Source organism: Erpetoichthys calabaricus, chromosome 11, assembly GCF_900747795.2.
Source record: "Erpetoichthys calabaricus chromosome 11, fErpCal1.3, whole genome shotgun sequence".
Lineage (NCBI taxonomy): Eukaryota > Metazoa > Chordata > Cladistia > Polypteriformes > Polypteridae > Erpetoichthys > Erpetoichthys calabaricus.
Window position 1 is genome coordinate 140,548,745 of NC_041404.2, and position 24,026 is coordinate 140,572,770.

At 43.8% G+C, this 24,026-nt stretch overlaps 1 protein-coding gene across 1 annotated transcript in view; it reads right to left on the bottom strand.

Annotated features, from left to right (window-relative positions):
- Positions 1-23,744, bottom strand: part of LOC114661029 (UBA-like domain-containing protein 1) — a 34,311-nt gene extending 10,567 nt beyond the window's left edge. The window contains 2 exon segments of the mRNA XM_028814120.2: positions 8,757-8,816; positions 23,479-23,744. Of these exon segments, the coding sequence (XP_028669953.2) occupies positions 8,757-8,816; positions 23,479-23,586 (168 nt within the window). The 5' untranslated portion in view covers positions 23,587-23,744.
- Positions 23,745-24,026: the final 282 nt, after the last annotated feature.

A 24,026-nucleotide genomic window follows, 5' to 3' on the forward strand; every position in this document is an offset into this window, starting at 1 on the left:
ACATTCAAATTACCGTCTTGTGACAAGGGAACAAGTTTTGAAATAAAACTGGACGGGTTTAAATAAAACGCCTCCCCTGCCAGTCGGCTTTAATACTCGGAATTCCCAAACCCGCAATTTTATGTTTTTGACACACGGAAAGCTGAGAGCTGAACTTTCACTAATTTATCCTTCGCACACTTTGACACTTTTTATTTTCTTGTATGTTATTCAAAAACACGTGTGAGTAACCGTAGGCTCAGATTTTATACACATAGTGCCTCCCCCCCATCACATTTGGGACACATTTTTTCTTTGATTTGCCCCTCTCTGCTCCACAGTTTAAAACTACAAATCGAGAAATTCCAACATTGTGATTACAGCACAGATGGCAGCCTTTTCACTTCAGGGGATTTGCAGACATTTTCTGTGTGGTCTCCCTATTTCAGGGGGTGCGCCATAATGTTTGGGCAACACAGCAATGGCAGGTCTGTTAAAGCTGCGGTCATATTTAGGACTTTGTCACATATCCCCTCACATGCGATGACTGCTTGAAGTCTACCATTCACAGACATCAGCAGGGGCTGAGGGTTCTTCTCTGGTGATGCAGCCATCTTTAGCTCCTGCTTGTTTCGGCAGGGGCTCTTCAGCATATATAAGGACTGCTCACTTGGATTGAAATCAACTGACTGCCTCTGCTTTTCCAGAATCTTCCATTTTGTTGCTGTGACAAACTCCTGTGTTGCCTCACAAGTATGTCTGTATCCATCATCTTGTGGTGGGATGAAGCGTCCTCCACTCAGTTTGGAGGACTTTACTGGAATTTGAGCACATCAGATGTCTCTACACACCTCAGAATTCACTGTACCACATCAATGAACAGAAGTGTGGCAGGACCTGTGGCAGCCATACATGCCCGAGCCGTGACACCCCCAGCACCACCATGTTTAACAGATGAGGTGGTCTGCTTTGGCTCTTGGGGAGTTCCGTGTCATCTCCACACTGTGCTCTCGTTATCACTCTGATCAGGTTCATCTTCATCTCTTCTGTCCACAAGACCTTCTCCCAGAATTCTGCAGGCTCTTTAAAGTCCTTTGTCACAAACTGTAATCTGGCCATCCTGTTCTTGTGGTTTCTGTCTTGCCGTGGGGCCTCCTCTGTATTTCTGTTCATGAAGTCTTCTGCTGATAGTCATCTCTGTGACACGTCCAGCCTCCTGAGGACTCTTTCTGGTCTGTCGCACAGGTGTTGGGGGCTTTTTCTTTATCATACTGAGGATTCTTCTGTCATCAGCAGTGGACATGCCTGGACGCCAGATGACGGTGTTTGTGGCACAGAAGAAAAGTGAATTCCCTCTTTTCATGTTTACATTCTTTGGGCACGAAAATCATGGTGACCAAAGCTGAGGGAATCTTACTGGAGCTTCAATTAATAAAGTGCAAACAGCAAAACATCTGCCTTGAAGGGTCTGCATCGACGGGACACTAGGTCACATTTTTGAGGAGCTGAACATCAGATTGCGGCACGGGTTACACGAGCTACAGGGTAGCTATGGTGTAGGCATGGTGCTGAAGTTGAAAAATCAGCGTTCGGGCGTCTGGACCCACACACTCACGTCTCTGGCCCCGCCCACTCTGGTGCCACTCAGCATATGGCCCCGCCCACTCTGGTGCCACTCACCTGCCTGGCCCCCACCACTCTGCAGCCTCTCAAGTGCTTGGACTCTTCCACTCAGCAGCCACTCAAGTCTGACTCCTCCTGCTCTGCAGCCACTTACGTCTTTGGCACCTCCCACTCTGCAGCCACTCACATGCCTGGCCCCCACCCATCCTGCAGCCACTGAAGTGTCTGGCCCCCTCCCACTCTGCAGCCACTCACATCTCTGGCCCCTCCCAGTCTGTGAAGGGCTCATTTACAGTAGCTGACCTCGTGGGGTTTTAGATTGTCTCACAAACCCTGGTCTTGCCCCGCCCACTCAGCAGCCACTCAAGTGCTTCGTCCCTCACAGTCGGCAGCCTCTCACGTCTCTGGCCCCTCTCACTCTGCAGCCATTCACGTCTTTGACCCCTCCCACTCAGCCACCACTCAAGTTTCTAGCCACTCCTGCTCTGCAGCCACTCAAGTGCTCGGCTCCACCCAGTCTGTGAAGGGCTAATTGACAGCTGCTGTGCCCGTGGGGTCTTATAATATTTTCTCACAAACCCTGTAATGGGCACTAAATGATTTCTAATATCACAAGTAGCGCAGAGTCTCTGATTTGTAGATTTTTAAAATTGTAGCCAAAAAAAACAAATCAAACACCAGAAAAATTTGCACCATCTGTGCAGGAAGAAAGCCGTTTAGTTTAATTAAGAAAAGCAAAACTTCCCGCCTTCAGTTCTCATCTCACCTGCCATGTTTTCTCTCCATGCGCAAATGCACAGAAAAAGCTTTTCCAGGTATGTGCACAACTGGATTAAGTCTGCTGCCCTAGCAAAGCTCCGCTCATCCCCGCATATTTTTTATCTTCCCCGTAATCAATCATTTGTGGGGGGGCTCTGGGCCATCACATGCTACTTGCTTTCCTGACCCCCGCCCACCCCATTAACATTCCCCATAACCTGCAACAGGCTAAAAGGGACGCCGAAACCTTTCATCAGCTACGTCACATTTCCAAAGGACACTTTTGAGCCCTTTATTTTCCTCTCAATTCATTTTCTGAGAAATGTATGGGTCCAGACGGGGGTTCATGGTGTGTTGTCAGACGCTCTTATCAGAAAAGCAAAGCACATTTCAGCATCAATTTAGTGAAACAAAATATAATATATTAATATAAATATAAATTTTTCTTATTATTTTCAAACTTCCTACAATTTTTGATTGTGGGGATTCCAAAAGATTAACATTTTGGGGTTCTGGCCCCCCACAACCCCAATATGCAGTGGTGTAAAAACCACGAGGCGTGAATTAAGCCATTCCATTACTGTGATTAAACACAGCTTGTGGGTCTGACTTGGTGAAATGACAAAAGCAGTCTTGGCAACCGCAGTGCATGACCCTCCAAGGGCGCACATCTGAGCGAGTCCCTTCCAGAAGGCAGCTGCCATGCTGGCGGGCTAGGAAAACCCCCCCGCCCAACACTGCGCACAGCTGTTAGCATCCACGGGTCAGCAGGTTCTGCGCCCCTCGGCTGATCCTCAGCTATGTCTGTGCGGTCAGTGAGCCACCGATGAAAGAGTAAAATACGCGACACACAATGCAGCAACCGAAAGGTGTGGACACTGGGAGACCTCGGCACTACAAACCAAATAAAAAAAATTTAAATAAATTACGATTGGGGCTTCTGCACTGGATAAATAGCAAATATACTTTTATGGAATGTTACACCTAATGACACCAACACCAGCTCTCTGTTTCTATACCAATGTGACAAAACTGGAGGGCACCACACGCACACTGGCCACTTTATTAGGTACGCCAGTTCAACTGCCCATAAATGCAAATACAGTGCATCCAGAAAGTATTCCCAGCGCATCACTTTGTCCACATTTTGTTATGTTACAGCCTTATTCCAAAATGGATTCAATTCATTTTTTTCCTCAGAATTCTACACACAACACCCCATAATGACAACGTGAAAAAATTTTACTTGAGGTTTTTGTAAATTTATTAAAAATAAAAAAAACTGAGAAATCCCATGTACATAAGTATTCACAGCCTTTGCTCCTTTGGCAGCAATTACAGCCTCAAGTCTTTCTGAATATGATGCCACAAGCTTGGCACACCTATCCTTGGCCAGTTTCACCCATTCCTCTTTGCAGCTCCTTCAGGTTGTTTGGGAAGCGTCGGTGCACAGCCATTTTAAGATCTCTCCAGAGATGTTCAATAGGATTCAAGTCTGGGCTCTGGCTGGGCCACTCAAGGACATTCACAGAGTTGTCCTGAAGCCACTCCTTTGATATCTTGGCTGTGTGCTTAGGGTCGTTGTCCTGCTGAAAGATGAACCGTCACCCTAGTCTGAGGTCAAGAGCGCTCTGGAGCAGGTTTTCATCCTGGATGTCTCTGTACATTGCTGCAGTCATCTTTCCCTTTATCCTGACTAGTCTCCCAGTTCCTGCCGCTGAAAAACATCCCCACAGCATGATGCTGCCACCACCATGCTTCACTGTAGGGATGGTATTGGCCTGGTGATGAGCGGTGCCTGGTTTCCTCCAAGCGTGACACCTGGCATTCACACCAAAGAGTTCAATCTTTGTCTCATCAGACCAGAGAATTTTCTTTCTGATGGTCTGAGAGTCCTTCAGGTGCCTTTTGGCAAACTCCAGGCGGGCTGCCATGTGCCTTTTACTAAGGAGTGGCTTCTGTCTGGCCACTCTACCATACAGGCCTGATTGGTGGATTGCTGCAGAGATGGTTGTCCTTCTGGAAGGTTCTCCTCTCTCCACAGAGGACCTCTGGAGCTCTGACAGAGTGACCATCGGGTTCTTGGTCACCTCCCTGACTAAGGCCCTTCTCCCCCGATCGCTCAGTTTAGATGGCCAGTCAGCTCTAGGAAGAGTCCTGGTGGTTTCGAACTTCTTCCACTTACAGATGATGGAGGCCAATGTGCTCATTGGGACCTTCAAAGCAGCAGAAATTTTTCTGTAACCTTCCCCAGATTTGTGCCTGGAGACAATCCTGTCTCAAAGGTCTACAGACAATTCCTTTGACTTCATGCTTGGTTTGTGCTCTGACATGAACTGTCAACTGTGGGACCTTATGTAGACAGGTGTGTGCCTTTCCAACGCACAGAGGAGAATGGCAAGTCTGGAATGAGCTGATAGAAAGGCAACGGGAATGTGCTGTGAATACTTTCCGGATGCACTGTACATATCAATGCTATCAAATCAGATACATCGAATACAAAAACATCAGCCAATTAAAAAAAACAAAACAAAAAAAAAAGTGACAGCAATATGAAGTGAACTAGAAGAGCTCTATGGCTTGGTAAGGCAGCCAGCAGTATCCTCAGTGTGGGCTTTGCATGTTCGCCCGGTGTCCGCACCCCACATCCCCAGAGACATGTCGGTTAGATTAACTGGAAGTCTGAATGAGTGGGCTTTGCAATGAACTAACACCCTGTTCTGGGCTGGTGGGAAAGGCTCCAGGCTCTCCAAAGTGACTCAAGTTATATTTAGTAGGTTTTAGAATGTGACACTAGTAAACCTACAGTCCCTACATTGATGGATTGAAGGCCAGAGGTCCACATGACTATCATTCTTCCATGTGAAGCCTGAAAGCCATGAGGACTGATTGAGATCATTTATATTGGGTAGAACGCCCAGTGGGGTCTGAACAGTCTCATGGCCTTGGAACTCCTGCAGATCTTGTCTTCTCCTCCAGCCCTCTGGAATTTTTTTGTTTTTTTGTCCTCCCTGGCCATCAGACCTCACTTTATTCTTTGTTAATTAGTACTGGTTAATTTTTATATATTTTTTTCTTTCTTCATCTTGTAAAACACTTTGAGCTACATCATTTGTATGAAAACATGTTAAACAAATAAATGTTGTTGTTGTTGTTGAATTCTTACCCATCTAACACGCACACTCTTGCTTTATTCTGCAAATATTTCACCTAAGCAGTTTGCCATTTCTGCATTGATACAAAAAAAAAAACAAAAAAACAAACAAACTGGGGATCAATAGCTTATTTAATTAAGGTAGCAGACCACCACAAAGATGAATCTGGTTGTCACAACAGCCATGAGGGTCTCCAAGGACTGGCATTGAGAACCCCTGCTGAAGGCCGTTGCTATAAGGACTGGGAGAGCTGAGGGCACACAGTTGGCTCTGATTTCCCACAAGTCCCTGGGCAAGTGAACAGTTGAAGGACCGAATGCAATTTGACCTGCGATTTTCAGAATCTCTTTACATTAAAATGACAGCGAGAGCATTGCTGATTTACTCTCACATGGCAACATTTTTAGGAACACCTGCCTATCCTTGCAATTATCTAACTGGCCAATCAGGTGGCAGCAGCACAATGCCTAGAATCCTGCAGGTACAGGTAGGTCAGGAGCTTCAGTTCATGTTCATATCAAGCTGACAAGCTGACAGAGATGGGATTAGATTCATACCTAGTGGCATGGATCGTGGACTATCTTAAAGACAGACCTCAGTATGTGCGTCTTGGGAACTGAATGTCTGACATTGTGGTCAGCAACACAGGAGCGCCACAGGGGACTGTACTTTCTCCGGTCCTGTTCAGCCTATATACATCGGACTTCCAATACAACTCGGAGTCCTGCCATGTGCAAAAGTTCGCTGATGACACTGCTATCGTGGGCTGCATCAGGAATGGGCTGGAGGAGGAGTATAGGGACCTAATCAATGACTTTGTTAAATGGTGCGACTCAAACCACCTACACCTGAACACCAGCAAAACCAAAGAGCTGGTGGTGGATTTTAGGAGGCCCAGACCCCTCATAGACCCAGTGATCATCAAAGGTGACTGTGTGCAGATGGTGCAGACCTATAAATATCTGGGAGTGCAGCTGGATGATAAATTAGACTGGACTGCCAATACTGATGCGCTGTGCAAGAAAGGACAGAGCCGACTATACTTCCTTAGAAGGCTCGCGTCCTTCAACATCTGCAATAAGATGCTGCAGATGTTCTATCAGACGGTTGTGGTGAGCGCCCTCTTCTACGCGGTGGTGTGCTGGGAGGCAGCATTAAGAGGAAAGACGCCTCACGCCTGGACAAACTGGTGAGGAAGGCAGGCTCTATTGTTGGCATGGAGCTGGACAGTTTAACATCTGTGGCAGAGCGAAGGGCACTCAACAGGCTCCTATCAATTATGGAGAATCCACTGCATCCACTAAATAGTATCATCTCCAGACAGAGGAGCAGCTTCAGCGACAGACTGCTGTCACCGTCCTGCTCCACTGACAGACTGAGGAGATCGTTCCTCTCCCAAACTATGCAACTCTAAACGTTAACATTTAACATTATACAAAGTTATTGTCTGTTTTTCACCTGCATTATTATCATTCTTTAATTTAATATTATTTATTGTATCAGTATGCTGCTGCTGGAGAATGTGAATTTCCCATTGGGATTAATAAAGTATCTATCTATCTATCTGTCAGACACCAGAATGGCGAAAACCCAGGACTTTTGGGGCATTGGTGCCAGACAGGCTGGGCTGAGAAATTTTCTCTCTCACACACACCAGTCTCTATGGGGAAAAACAAAAATATTCAGTGAGTGGCAGCCCTTGTTGATGAGAGAGGATCAGAGGAGAATGACCAGACTGGTGTGAGTGGACGTAACTCAGATGACCACTCTGTACAGCTGTGGTGAGCAGAAGTGCATCTCAGAATGCACAACACCTCCATTTTTGAGGCAGATGGGCTACAACAGCAGAAGACCACGTCAGGTTCTAGTCCTGTCAGAAAAGAATGAGAAGCTGAGGCTGCAGTGGGCACAGGCTCACCAAAACTGAAGTCTGGAAACACGTAGCCTGGTCTGAAGAATTTCAGTTTCTGCTGGGTGCCAACACCATGAATCCATGCTCCCAAGCCTGCTGGTGGTGATGGTGGTTTTGTGAAGGTGTGGGGAATGTTTTTTTGACACATGCTCGACTGGCGCCCTGTCCAGGGTTTGTTCCTGCCTTGCACTCAATGCAAGCCTTGCTGGGAAAGGCTCCAGCAGATCCCCATGACCCTCTTTAGGACTAAACAGGTTAGAAAATGACTGACTGACTTTGGGGCAATCAAATCAATCAATCATCACCTGAATGGCACAGCCTATTTAAAGATTGCTGCCCCTTCATGGTCACAGTTTGCCCATCTTCTAATGACTACCTCCAGCCTCAAAATGCAGCAAAAGTCATCTCAAACTGATGTGATGCAGGGCTGTCTTAACGCATGGGCACGCCGGGCAGTTGCCCCCTGGGGCCATGCTAATCTACATATGTTGTGATTTGCTAAGTGGTTGTGTAGGTAGGGGCCCCAGTGCACTGCTTTGCCCGGGGGCCTATAATGCTGTTAAGATGGCCCGTTCCGTGTTCTTCAGCGGCCTTCCCAGTCACCAGATCTGAATCCAACAGAACACCTTTGAGGATGCGGGAGAACAACAGAGAGAAGCGGTGTGAAGGTGCAGTTGACAAATCTGCAGAAACCGCATGATGCAATCATGTCAACATGGACCGGAATCTCAAAGGAACATTTCCAGCATCTTGTGGAGGCCAAACCTCGAAGAGCAGAGGCTGTTTTGAGAGTAAATGGAGGCCCTGCTACCCAGGATTAGTACAGTGGGCCCAAGAATTTGCTCCATGCAGTGTAGCTGGCAGACCCTCCTGTAGTAATTCGTCCCTGTCCTGGTCTCACTGCTCTTTTAGTGTCACCGGGTCCCCCCACCCGCGAGTCACGAGTTTCCTGTCACTCATTTTTGTATACCCAAGCACCAGCGCTGTCCGGCTACTCCTCCTCTCCCGCTAGCCTGGGTAAATGGGGGCTAAGCTCTGTGCCCCTCGCCTCAACTCATCTTATCTCATTGCCTTTGGTTACAGTAGCTGCATTACATCTCACCCAGTTACTGCAAATCAACCGAGCACACGCCACTTGCCTCTTGTTATTATACGTCTGCTCAGTTTCACTTGGTTACAGCGATGCCAGGTTTGTTTTGCTGCCGTCACAACATGCCCAACCGCTGGAATTTTCCATAATAACCTCAGTAATAACAACAATAACAGTAACGGGAGAAGCCCAGAAAAGTAGCACACGATCAAGGCGCATTCATTCTGTTCATACTCACCATTTGATGATGGTGGGCGTACGGGATGTTCGTTTCTTGAAAAAATGCACTGAGTGCGGTCTAGAAAAGAGAAAAAGAGCACAGCTGTAGTTGCCTTGCGCACATCCTGCAAGTCAAATTCACAAACCAGTGAAAGCACAGAACCCAAATCCTCGAGTACAGGCGCTGCTGCTCTTCACTCAGGTTAGTGGACGCCCTGTGTCTGCATGGAGCAAAATGGACTTGGGGGGGAACACGGCAGACAGGAAGAGGGGCTCAGGCACCCGGGGGGTCTCAAAGCAGGCAGGACAGTCACTGAACCAACTGTGAAAAGGACAGGCATAAACAAGCAAACCGCACATCTCTGATGATGGAACACATAGATAAAAAAGGCAATACAGAAATAATGTATGGATAAACGATAAATCAAGTAAAGAGGGCACAACAGGAGATTACAGAGACAAACAGGTAGCCAGAAAGGAAGGTTGAAGGCACTATATGATAGATGTGACAGCTACTACAGATAGATAGATAGATAGATAGATAGATAGATAGATAGATAGATAATAAAAGCACTATTTGATAGATAGATGTGAAAGGAACTATATAATAGCTAGATAGATGTGAAAGGCACTATATAATAAATAAATTAATAGATTTATAGATATGAAAGGCACTATATAATAGATAGATAGATAGATAGATAGATAATAAAAGCACTATTTGATAGATAGATGTGAAAGGAACTATATAATAGCTAGATAGATGTGAAAGGCACTATATAATAAATAAATTAATAGATTTATAGATATGAAAGGCACTATATAATAGATAGATAGATATGAAAGGTGCTATATAATAGATAGATGTGAAAGGCGCTATATAACAGATAGATAGATAGATAGATAGATAGATAGATAGATAGATAGATAGATAGATAGATAGATAGATAGATAGATAGATAGATAGATAGATAGATAGATAGACACACACTATTAATCCCCAAGGGGAAATTCACATACTCCAGCAGCAGCACACTGATAAAAATACTGTGCAAGTATATATTAGAAACTTTGGGAAGGCATTTATAGTTGGGCCAGATAGAAAGACAGTGATGTCACTATATAGCAGACAGAGGGATAGAAAAGGCACTCTGTGTTTGTTTGATAGGACAGAAAGAAAGACAGACAGACAAAAAGGAAAGAAACTAAATTAGAAAAAACATAGGGAAGGGACTCCATAGGGATACAGTGGGTATAGAAAATAATTCCCCCCCCTTAAAAATATTCCCATTTTTTTTGCTTTACAGCCTTAAATGAAAACACATAAACTAATATTTTTTCCAGCTTTACTTCCTCAACGCCATCTCTAACATCCAAGTGAAAGATATCACAGCTACAGTTCAGAAGAATTTTAAAAAATAAAAAACAAGAAATTCTGAGATGCCGTCTTGGTCAGTCTGACTGATTTTCCCAATAAGACTCCAACTTTGAACTGCAACACACACACACACACACTATATATAGATATATATATATATATATATATATATATATATATATATATATATATATATATATATATAATTTGCAGTTGGAGATCCACAAAGGGAGAAAAAACGAATCACGTATCATAAAATAGTTTTTATTCCTGAGCTTTTAACCCCTATCAGGGGTCTTCATCAGAGGATAATGCTTAGACTTACAAGAATCAAAGGCAATATATAGCAAAACATTTAGTATTGGGGGGGTGGGTGGCGGTGACTAAGTCAGTATGATCAGTGGGGGGGGGGGTGTATCGTTTAATTAAAGTGCATATGTCCTTCTTAATATATATATATATATATATACACACACACACGTTTATTTTTACACCTTTTGCCTATTTATAATATATAATAATAATTCTTTGCATTTATATAGCGCTTTTCTCATTGCTGAAAGCGCTCAGCAATTACAGGCTAAGGGCCTTGCTCAAGGGCCCAACAGAGCAGAGTCCCTATTGGCATTTACAGGATTCGAACCGGCAACCTTCCGATTGCCAGTACAGATCCCTAGCCTCAGAGCCACCACTCCGCCGGCTCTGGGTTTATATATGTGGGGGGGTAGCACTATGTTGCAGATAGATACAAAACACAATAAAAAATAGATGGCCTTGAAAGGTACTATATGACAGATACAGTAGATGGATAGATAAATCCGTCACAGGCCAATATGATAAAGGCTATTGTTTATAATTCTGAAGGGGATAAAATGGCGAGTGTCTTGAATAATAAAGATAAAAAGTCTTATCAGGCCAAATCTGATACCCCTTGAATACTTCATCTTAATAAGTGTAATACAATAGCTGATTGGCAACCTAGGTTTGTAAAATCAAGACTACCTTTAGCTGACTGTAATTTCTATCTTTAATAAGCAACACAATATACAGGTAGAGGTTATTCGTGAAATGCAAATTGTTAAACTTCTTGCTATTTTTGCAAAAATGCCAGTCCAGATGAATGCAAGACAAGTAATCCTTTCAGTTGGTATGCTGGATTGTATGAAAGACTCACCTATAGGTATGATTTCAGAACTGATGATTGCCGTGTATAAGGTTTTTCCTCAGGCAGCGATTTACTTGACTCAGATTCCACCATATCATACCAATAACAATAAAAAAATTATGCAAAATATAATAGCATTTAATCAGTTTGTCAAGAGTTGAGGTACTACATCGACACTGACCAAGACGAGGACAAGGAGGAGGAGAGGAGGTTAGGAGCGCACGCTGATCCAGCGCATTGCCGCACCCACCACATGACAAACCAACTCTGGATCCCAGATCAGGACCCGAGTGCAGCCATGCGACGGATGACACCTCAGCACCACACTAATTCAGGTGGAATTGAACCAGTGTGAGGTTTGTTTATGGTGGCTGGAGTGCCAATTCTGCCACCACCCCCAGGTCTTTCCCCTGCAGGTTGGAGGGCCTCCTTGCAGGGCTGGATGCAGATTAACGTCATACCCAGGACAGAGCAATTACAGGATAAAGGCCTTACCCGAGTACCCAAGAAAGACTTTTTAATGTCAAAGTGAAAACAGATCTCTGCAAAGTAGTCTAAACTAATTGTAAATACAAACCACAGAATAATTGATCTCATGAGTACACCCCCCCCCCCCAAAAAAAATATGACACACATAAATCATTAACTGGGGCAGCCAACTGCTTTTATGATGTCACACAATTAGTTCAATGGAGATCACCTACCTGTCTGGGATTTCAGTTGATTGTAGTGTTAATGCTCCTGAATATGGAAGATCCAACTTATTGTGATTCAGTATGGTGGTCTAACCTACACCATGAAGACCCCTCAGAGCAACACAACGAAAAGCACAAATCAGGAGACAGAGACAAGAAAACATCCAAGTCACTGAATACGGAGGTAAATCAATAAAGAGTATGGCACACGTGTAAAGCTGCTCGAGTAGGTTGCCCACAAAAGCTGAAGACAACAAGTGAGTGGAGCCACCGAGAGACCTCTGAAAAGTGTGATGGAGTGACAAGCTACAGTGGGTAACACTGGAGAGGCTGTGCAGACATAAACTGTGCCCGGGTGCTTCAGCAGTGGCAGCTTTAGAACAGAGTGGCAAAGAGAGCAGAAGGTACCTTGGGAGCCTCTGAAGTCAGCTGAAGGAGGTTCTACGTTCTCGTCATCCAGTAGCACGTTTGAACACTACATATTATCTCACCTTGGGAGAAGACCAGCAAGCATTAAATCGAAAACTGCAGAGAAATGTCTTAAAAGTAGCAAAGTTAATGCCTTGGGAGCGGATGAGTCACAATACAGATCTCAATCCAGTTGAGAATTCGTGGCTGGACTTGTCAAACGCCGTTCACTCCCAATCTCCATGACACCTGGCAGAGCTTCATCAGTTTTAGAAAGAAAAATGTCAGCGCTGTGAACTCAGACTCGAGTCTGTCAAGGCTGCGGTCTACTAAATGGAGACCTAAAGGGTTGAACACTTATCGTGTCATCTGAAGCCACTTCTCCTAATGCGGGTCATGGTGGCAGGAGACTCAGCAGGTCAGCCCAGGCCTCCCCGTCCCCAGCGACAGATTCCTGATGAGCACTTCTGTTACACTGCGGTTCATATTAGTAAATAATTGGGACCACTTTGCCGAGACCTCTTTTCACTTTGATACAGACGAGTCCTTTTCTGTTGATCAGATGTCAAAATAAAGACCAAATTCAAATCCTCTGTGACTTGCGCTTTTCGCCGAGCCACTCGTAGTGTTCTTTAGGTCTTCATTGTGAAGGTCAGACCACCATGCTGACAAATCCCACAAGATGGACCTTCTGTATTCAGGTTCTGTATTCTCTCCAACGTTAGCCAAAGTGGCTTGTCACTCTGTCAGAGTTTCTCGTAGGTCTCTTAGCTGCCCCCCAATCCCCCCCCCCCCACCTTCTTCAGCTTATTGTGGAAAAACCTCCTGCTCTGTTTCCTCAGGGTTGATTTAACTGGGGTTATTTTCTTGTCTCCATCCCCTGACTTGTGCTTTTCATGGAGTTCCTCGGAGTGTTCTTTCTGTGTAGCTTAGCCCACCATGCTGACTCACCCCCAAGCTAGACCTTCCATACTCAGGGCCATTTATACTACAATCAACCAAAACCCCCCTGACAGGTGATCTCCACTGAACAATTTCCGTGGTACCCAAAACCAGCGGGCTGCCCCAGTGATGACTTACGTGTGTCACCTTAAGTGGGGGCTCTGCATACTTACACCATCAGTTATTTTGCCTTAGAAGATCCGTTTTTCACTTTGACATTCCAGAGTCTTTTTCGGGCTATCAGTGTCACAATAGCTAAACTAAATCCAAAGTGATTCGATGTTGTTTAACAATAAAATGGGGAAAACTTTCTTTTTTGTATAGGCCCTGTATTATAGGTCACATGCATTGATGGCGGCAGTGTGCAGAAATCTCAAGTGACACTCAGACACTTGTGAACACCCGCTGCTTGTCCCGTCCCGTGCGTTCGTTTCTTTTTCCAGGCAGATGGCTGTTAAACATTAAGCAGCCATATTCCATGAGAATGACCTTTATGCCCATCTATGGTGTGAACGTACGCCTCCTATGATTGGACCCAAAGACTGTAGAGAAATAACATGGTGTGAGTTACTTGATTGGGACCCACAAAATTAGCATTTGAACCCCGGACCCCGACCAAAACGTGTTGTGTTGTGGCTGGTTACTTTTACATGGCCAAGCTTGCCATGGCTTTGCTCTGTAAATGACTCTCCTTGCATATAGTCTGTGTGCCCCCCCCCCCCCCCCCTCCTGTCCTGTGCAGCACAAAGGTGATGTGTGTACAAGTGTAAGTGTGCCTACACCTGGCAGCTGGGCTTAGCTTAGCCCCTCTTCTGTTTGCAGTATCAGTATGGGAACTCCATGGGGGACACCCACAAACCAAACCAAACTCCTTATTGCTTCGACGTGATAGGGATTTCACAGCTATCAAGGGGGAAGTAAAAGTGTGGTACAGTGTGAGAGCTTGGATTTAAGCCGGGTGTGGGAAGTGATGTACTTATTGGTTATTTGGTTCAGAACCGTTTTGGTACTGAGGCGCGAAAGCTTGTATTAATACCAAAGTCAAAATTTTACTACTGATCCAACATTACCACAAATAAACACACACTTATATACACTACCTGTCACTGCTTCAGAGGGTGTAGCGACCACAGTCTGTACCAACTCTGCTTTAAGGCAGACAGAGGGGTTTTTTAAGTACTGTAATCCCTCGCTATATCGCGCTTCGACTTTCGCGGCTTCACTCTATCGTGGCTTTTATATGTAAGCATATTTAAATATATATCGCGGATTTTTTGCTGGTTCGTGGATTTCTGTGGACAGTGGGTCTTTTAATTTCTGGTACATGCTTCCTCAGTTGGTTTGCCCAGTTGATTTCATACAAGGGACGCTATTGGCAGATGGCTGAGAAGCTACCCAACCAGAGCTCGTATTACGTATTAAATAAAACTCCTCAAATATATTGTGAACACGGGGGCTGTTTGCACCCCTAGAGGATACAGCCGCTCCTCTTAAAACGCTGAAAGACTACCTTCACATTGCTCCCTTCCTTGCTGGGCTTACATGTGGCTGCTTTGTCAAGCGATTTGCTTCCCGCACGGTGCTTCGCATACTTTATAGCTCGAACGGCACATATTGATTTTTGATTGTTTGTTTTTCTCTCTCTCTCTGACATTCTCTGCTCCTGACGGAGGGGGTGTGAGCAGGGGGGCTGTTCGCACACTGGCCTAGAGGATATGGACGCTCCTCAAAAAAAACGTTGAAAGATTACCTTCACATTGCTCCCTTCCTTGCAGGGCTTCCTTGCAGCTGCTTTGTCAAGTGACATGCTTCCCGCATGGTGCTTCGCATACTTAAAAGCTCGAACGGCACCTATCGGTTTTTGATTGTTTGCTTTTCTCTCTCTCTCTCTCTGACATTCTCTGCTCCTGACGCGCACTCCTTTGAAGAGGAAGATATGTTTGCATTCTTTTAATTGTGACACGGAACTGTCATCTGTCTTGTCATGGAGCACAGTTTAAACTTTTGAAAAAGAGACAAATGTTTGTTTGCAGTGTTTGAATAAAGTTCCTGTCTCTCTACAACCTCCTGTGTTTCTGTGCAAATCTGTGACCCAAGCATGACAATATAAAAATAACCATATAAACATATGGTTTCTACTTCGCGGATTTTCACCTTTCGCGGGGGGTTCTGGCACGCAACCCCCGCGATCGAGGAGGGATTACTGTAATCAACAGAAGTTGGGACACCTTTGCAAATTGTTGCAAGGCTTCATTAACCTGAATGGCTGCAGAACATCTGTAGGATGAAGCCTCTTAGTTGTTCCCTGAAGAAGGCCCATTTGTAATATTCTGAAATTTCCTTTTTTTTTTTTTTCTTCAGACTTTGCTAACCTAAACTTTAACTTTACACCTCAGGCAGTTAACCGCTTACCTTTTCACCATTTAAGGTCATTCATTGCATTGCAACTGATTACATCTGGAGAAAAACTGGTAGTGTATACATAGATTTCCTTTCATTTTAGTCCGGTTGGGGTGTGTGTGTGTGTGTGTGTGTGCGTGTGACAGGGGGTTTGTTGCTTGCCATAAAATAATATTTATAATTTATTCAGCTGCTGTAGAAAGCACCCAGTGACAAAGTGATATCTGTGTATATACAGGTGCAGCTCAATAAATTAGAATATCATTGAAAAGTTCATTTATTTCAGTAATTCAATTCATAAAGTGAAACTCACGTATTATATAGATTCATTACACACAGAGTGATATGTTTCAAGCTTTTATTTCTTTTCATTTTGCTGATTATGGCTTGCAGGTAATGAAAACTCAAAATTCAGTATCTCAGAAAATTAGAATATTACACAAGACCAATAAAAAACTGACTTTTAATACAGAAATGTTGGCCTACTGAAAAGAATGTCCATGTTACGCGCTCAATACTTGGTCAGGGCTCCTTTCGCATGAATGACTGCATCAATGCAGCGTGGCTTGGAGGCGATCAGCCTGCGGCACTGCTGAGGTGTTGTGGAGGCCCAGGATGCTTTGATCGTGGCCTTTAGCTCGTCTGCATTGTTGGCTCTGATGTCTGTCATCTTCCTCTCTTCTCTATGGGGTTTAGGTCAGTTGAGTTTGCTGGCCAATCAAGCACAGTGATAAACACTGCAAGATGTTGGTACTTTTGGCAGTGTGGGCAGGTGCCAAGTCCTGCTGGAAAATGAAATCAGCATCTCCATAAAGCTTGTCAGCAGAGGGAAGCGTGAAGTGCTCTAAAAATGTCCTGGTAGACGGCTGTGCGGACTTTGGACTTGATAAAACACAGTGGACCGACACCAGCAGGTGACATGGATCCCCAAACCATCACTGACTGTGGAAACTTCACAATGGACCTCAAGCAACTTGGACTCTGTGCCTCTCCACTCTTCCTCCAGACTCGGGGACCTTGAGTTCCAAATGAAATGCAAAACTGACTGTCATCTGAAAGTGAATCTGACATGTCATCTGCTGGTGTTGGTCCACAGTGTTTTATCAAGTCCAAAGTCAGCGCAGCCATCTACCAGGAAATGTTAGTGCACTTCACACGTAGCTCTGCTGACAAGCTTTATGGAGATGCTGATTTTATTTTCCAGCAAGACTTGGCACCTGCCCACACTGCCAAAAGTATCAATACCTGGTTTAATGACCGCAGTGTCACTGTGCAAACTCACCTGAGCTAAACCCCTTAGAGAATCTATCAAGATGAGAGACATCAGAGCCAACAATGCAGACAAGATGAAGGCCGCAATCAAAGCATCCTGGGCTTCCATAACACCTCAGCAGTGCCACAGGCTGATTGTCTCCATGCCACGCCGCATCATGCAAAAGAAGCCCTGACTGAGTTCATACATGGACATACTTTTCAGTAGGCCAACATTTCTGTATTAAAAATCTTTTTTTTTCATATTGGTCTTATGAAATATTCTAATTTTCTGAGATACTGAATTTTGAGTTTTCATTACCTATAGGCCATAATCAGCAAAATGAAAAGAAATAAACGCTTAAAATAAATCACTCTGTGTGTAATGAATCTGCATAATATATGAGTTTCACTTTTTGAATTGAATTACTGAAATAAATTAACTTTTCGATGATATTCTAATTTATTGAGATGCACCTGTATGTGTATATATATATCACTGTACACAGTCATATGAAGAAGTTTGGGAACCCCTATTAATTCTTTGGATTTTTGTTTCTCATTGGCTGAGCTTTCAAAGTAGCAACTTCCTTCACATATACGACATGATTTATGGAAACAGTCGTATTTCAGCAGTGACATTAAGTTTATTGGATTAACAGAAAATATGCAATATGCATCATAACAAAATTAGACAGGTGCATAAATGTGGGCACCCCAACAGAGATGTGACATCAATACTTAGTTGAGCCTCCTTTGGCCTCTCGACGCTGTCCTCCTGTAGCCTCGGATGAGTGTCTGATTCTGGATGGAGGTATTGTTGACTATTCTTCCATACAAAATCTCTCCAGTTCAGTTCAATTTGATGGACAGCCTGCTTCAAATCATCCCATAGATTTTCGATGATATTCAAGTCAGGGGTCTGTAATGGCCATTCCAGAACATTCTACTTCTCCCTCTGCATGAATGCCTTTGTAGATTTCCAACTGTGTTTTGGGTCATTGTCTTGTTGGAATATCCAACCCCTGCGTAACTTCAACTTTGTGACTGATGCTTGAACATTATCCTGAAGATTTTTTTGATATTGGGTTGAATTCATCAACCCTCAACTTTAACAAGGGCCCCAGTCCCTGAACTAGCCACACAGCCCCACAGCATGATGGAACCTCCACCACATGTGACAGTAGGTAGCAGGTGTTTTTCTTGGAATGCGGTGTTCTTCTTCTGCTTTTTTTTCAGACCAAATAACTCCAGTTTTGTCTCATCAGTCCAAAGCACTTTGTTCCAAAATGAATCTGGCTTGTCTAAATGAGCGTTGGCATACAACAAGCGACTCTGTTTGTGGCGTGAGTGCAGAAAGGGCTTCTTTCTCATCACCCTGCCACACAGATGTGCGCTGAACTGTAGAACGATGTACAGATACACCATCTGCAGCGAGATGTTCTTGCAGGTCTTTGGAGGTGATCTGTGGGTTGTCTGTCACCATTCTCACAATCCTGCACATATGCCGCTCCTGTATTTGTCTTGGCCTGCCAGACCTGCTGGGTTTAACAGCAACTGTGCCTGTGGCCTTCCATTTCCTGATTCCATTCCTTACACTTGAAAGTGACAGTTTAAACCTCTGAGATGGCTTTTTGTAGCCTTCCCCTAAACCAGGAGACTCAACAATCTTTGTTTTCAGATATTTTGAGAGTTGCTTTGAGGATCCCATGCTGTCACTCTTCAGAGGAGAGTCAAAGGGAAGGAAGCACAACTTGTAATTGACCACCTTAAATACCTTTATATCTCATGATGGGACACACCTGTCTATGAAGGCTTAATGAGCTCATCCAACCAATTTGGTGTTGTAAGTAATCAGCATTGAGCAGTGACAGGCATTCAGATCAGCACAATGACAAGGGGACCCACATTTGTGCACAGCCAGTTTTTCACATTTGATTTAATTTCATACAACTAAATACTGCGTCACTAAAAATCTTTGTTTGGAAAACACCGCAGTACTCACATGTTCGTAGGAAATGAAAGACATACCACTGTTATCTTTTATGTTGAAAGGAGAGTCAATTATTATGCAGGCTGAAAGGAAAAAAAAGTTTCCAAACTTTTTCATATGACTGTGTTTATATTTTATATATATATTTACTAGGGGGCTGCACCCCCTGCTCGCTTCACTCGCCCATCTCTCGGTTTGGTTTACCAGATATACGATTTAAAGAGATTGTTATTTTCATGGGAATTGTTACATATGCATTATTTCCACTTTTACTTTAAAACTTTTGTAAAAACAATACTTGTCCTTTATTTCCGACCCCGGACGTGGTTACATCTCTTTCTCGCAGGACGTATAACGCTGCTCGCGTTGTGAAGGGGTTGCGGTTGAATGCACGCTAAGGAGATGCAGTCGGATCATCTGCTGTCTTTCTGGTGCAGGCGAGCTGCCTGTTCTGCTGGTCTCGCTGCCCGATCATTTCAAAGCCTGTACAGCAGCTGTCCTTTTGCCACTTAGTGTCTCTGCAGCTCGCGTTGTGAAAGGGGGTGGGGTCGGGGGGGTTTGGCTGATCACAAGCTAAGGAGAAGCGGTCGGATCATCTGCTGGCTTTCTGTTGCTGGCGAGCTGTGTGTTTTGTTTGTCATTGTTTTAAGAGCTGGAAGCAAGTTAAAATGTATCTCACGGGACTTCAAATTGTCTTCTAAGAAGATCACGTCTCATCTCCCTAGTCTCCTTCCCAAAGATTTTTTTTTGATAAGAGATATATATATATATATATATATATATATATATATATACACACACACATACACACACACACACACACAGTGCATTCAGAAAGTCTTCAGACCTCTTCAGTTTTTCACATTTTGTTAGGTTGCAGCCTTGCACATCAGATCCAAGAAGACTCCAGGCTGAAATTGATGCCACAACTATGAGTAAAGGGTCTGAATACCTGTTTCAGTTGTTTTAACAAATTTGTAAAAAAATAAAAATAAAAAAATCCTTAAAATTCTATTTCACCATTGTCATTCTAAGCTATTGAGTCTTGTCTGATGGGGGGAAAAAATTAACTCAAAGGATTTTAGCACAAGGCTGCAACATTAGAAAATGTGAAAAAAGTGAAAGGTCTGAAGACTTTCTGATTCCACCGTGTGTACACACACACACATATACATACAGCACATTTTATATATAGATATATATATATATAGATATATATATATATATATCCATCCATTTTCCAACCCGCTGAATCCGAACACAGGGTCACGGGGATCTGCCGGAGACAATCCCAGCCAACACAGGGCACAAGGCAGGAACCAATCCCGGGCAGAGTGCCAACCCACCGCAGGACACACACAAACACACCCACACACCAAGCAGACACTAGGGCCAATTTAGAATCGGCAATTTACCTAACCTGCATGTCTTTGGACTGTGGGAGGAAACCGGAGCACCCGGAGGAAACCCACACAGACACGGGGAGAACATGCAAACTCCACGCAGGGATGACCCGGGAAGCGAACCCAGGTCTCCTAACTGCGAGGCAGCAGCGCTACCACTGCGCCACCCTATATATATATATATATATATATATATATACACACACACACACAAACATACATACATACATACAGTACATATATGCATTTACACACATATATATATATACTGAGTGTGTGTGTGTGTATATATATATATGCATTTATATATATATATATATATATATATATATATATATATATATATATATATATACACACACACAAACACACACACATACATACAGAACATATATGCATTTACACACATATATATATATATATATATATACACACACACACTCACTATATACTTGTCATAACATACACACACACATCATATTAGTGGGCTGTCCTCTGTATTTTGCCAGCATGAAGGTTCATTTAATTACTGTTAACACTCCCGGGAATCAGAGCCCAGCATATCAATACTGCTGTTTTCGTTTTAATTATCCGCTTCTTTCCATAATGGGCACCATTGTGAATTTTTGTAGAATCAAAGTCGTGATACGTACACTTTCAATTCTGGTCACAGATGCAGCTACCTATTTTATAATATTGGCTGCTCAAGTCATAAATCACACTCACCCAGAGATGAATGGATGTTTTGCACCTTGTATGTTTCATTCTAATTAGTACCCATATGTGTACTTCTTTTCTCAATCACTCATTTTTCATAGCTTGCATATTTCCTTTAATATTTTTGGAATGCCTCCTGTACCCTCATAAGGTGATATTCTGAATTTACAAAGCAAAGGAGCACTGGCTTGACCCAAAGCGCCGTCACAATCCCCCCAAGATGCACATCTTCACATTCTGTGTGTTTTACTTTAATATTATCAAGGCTTTTCCCAAAGACAGCACCTGAAACCTTTCACAATGCTAATCTTATGGGGAATAACAACCCTGAAATATGCCTTTGTCTTCTGAGACTCGTGTTATTTGTTCCTAAATATTATTGAACAGCATGTGCGTCAAATGGTTTCATCATGCAGAGTTGAATACTTTCTTCTGCACTCCATTTAGCATTCCTCATGCCGCTTTAATGGGACAATATTTTAATCCCCCCACACACATGAACCCTGGAGTGCAGTGTGACCACTACCACCATGGTAAATGTATGTAAATGGTACAAATATTGTGTGAAGTTTTTACTTAAAGGAACACTCCACCCAATTTTTTTATGTGCTACTTATTCCAAGGAGATTGTAGAGATGGCCGAGAAAAAAAAAAAAGTAATCTCATGTTTTCATGCAGAACTGAGAGAAGAAAAAAAAAAAGTTTATGATGTAATACAAGCCAATAATGGCCAATTCTGTAAAAGAGCAAAGAAGTGGGAAAATGTCCATAGGAAAAAAAAAATCACGTTATTCATGTTGCATAATCCACGTGTCAGTTATCCAGTTGTATGCTTAAAGCCTGCAAAAAAAAAAAGTGCGGTTTTTGCTAAAATATTGTTAAAAACAGAAGGTCTAAGGAATTGGTGCACATCATAAACTGGAAAGTTAGGTCTCATAGGATTTTCTTTTTAAATGGAAGACAGGACCCTTGACAAACACCTTAGGTGGAGTTTTGGGGACGGATCTTCGATTCAAAAAGACAATCCCTCGAGGCTTTAGTTTACCATCTATGATGTTTGCAGATTTTCCCAGAAGTATCTTAACAATATTTTTACCAAGAAAAATCATGCACTTTGTACATTTTGGGCACACAATTGGATAAGTGACACCAGAGATTGCCACAAAATGGACGTTTTTCACACCACTTACCGGTGTACGCCATTGGTCACTGTTGGCTTCTATTCCATCATCATTTTTTTTTTCTTTCTCTCCATTCTGCACGAAAACATGAGGAAATTTTTTCTTGCCATCACAACCAACATCATGAGGTAGGTAACATAGAAAAAAAGATTTACCATTTTTTGGGGAAAGTATTCTTTAAAAAAGTGTGTACAGTAGCAGAAAAGGTGCAGTCTCCCGAACTCATTCTCCGTGATGTTGTCATGGGAAATGAAAGGACATGAAACGATGGAGGTCACCGGGTGTCCAACTCAGCCCATGGGGTTGTGAAGATCCTGCCGCCGGAGGTTCAACGCGCCCCGTCACCTCTCAAAGCTCCGTGGCTCAATGTGAATTGAGTTTGGCGAAATGAAAATTGTAACTTCGACATAGCAATATGTTAACCCTAACGCTTTTCTTAGGAGAAATGAACAACTTGTAGACTGTTTGGAATCCAATCTACACGAATCACATGGGTTAGGATCTGGTCATTTCATCAGATGTTTTACATGGCCGCAACACTGTATTACAATCAGCCAAGTGGTGGGATACGGTTGGACGTTTGCGTTTTTCCAATTTCTAACAATGTAAGAGGAGAGAATGCATTAACAGCTCGACGGGGACTTTCCACATGTCTGCTGTATGGTATTCCTGTGCGTTAATCGCACCGTGGGGCGACTTGAGTGCGTTTGTCTCAGTGTACGTGTGTGTGTTTACTTGTGCACGTGCTGCCCGTTTCTGCGTTCATTTCTAAGCGCGTGATGCGGGAGTGCGCGTTCGTGAGCGCGTTTACTGATGCGTGCGGAGCGGTGTGTGTGTGTGTGTGTGTGTGTGTGTGTCTGGATGTGTGCACGTGGTGCGGTTTGTGTGTTCCTGTCTCAGTGATTGTTGCGGGGGTGTGTAATTGTATGCGTATTGGGGGGGGGGGTCGACCGTGACAGAGGTATCCAAACTGGGGGGAGGCGTGCGCGTGCGTGCGTGTGTGTGCATATATATATATATATATATATATATATATATATATATATATAATGTTGAGGGGGTTGTAAAATTAGAAGGCAGAACGTGTAGTGCCCCCGCAAATCGTTCTCAGCGCCCTTCAGTCCTCGCGTCGCTCCTCCTCGTCCCGCTGCATGACACCCCGAGCAGAGCCCCCTGTTCAACATGGCAGAGCAGCACACAGTCCTCACCTCAAACTGCCAATGAGCCGCTTGAAGAAGCTGCTTTGCCTGGTCCGCAGCGCAGCCCGCCGTCAACACAAACTGGTTGATCATCACCTGGTGCTTTAACTCATCCATCTTCACCGACAGAGGAGGGCGACGGCGTCTACTTCGACTGCTTTCTTTCGGCGGCTCAATCCTTCGGTTTCTCTGTTGCACCTTTCAGTAATCCACCATTACAGCCGGCTAAGCAAACACAAATATTTACTGTTAGAGCTCCAGTGGAAAGAGCCTGTCCCGCTGATTGACGTGTGACGTTAAAAGGCGGGCCCGACGAGGGGGTGATGGGAAATGTAGTCTGTACTGGTTAATAAGTACGCCGAAAGCTACAAGAATAGCCTCGGCTTTCGAGTTATGTCGGGGGTCGTGGCAAACAGATTTAAGACTTAGTTGGAATGTAGAAAGACTGTGATGAAGAGTTTAAAAAATTGCATCAGCGATTCGCAACGAAGAGCATTTAATTGGAAACGAATTTAGATCACTCTGTTTTGGGGATAACGAGTTTATGTAACCAATAC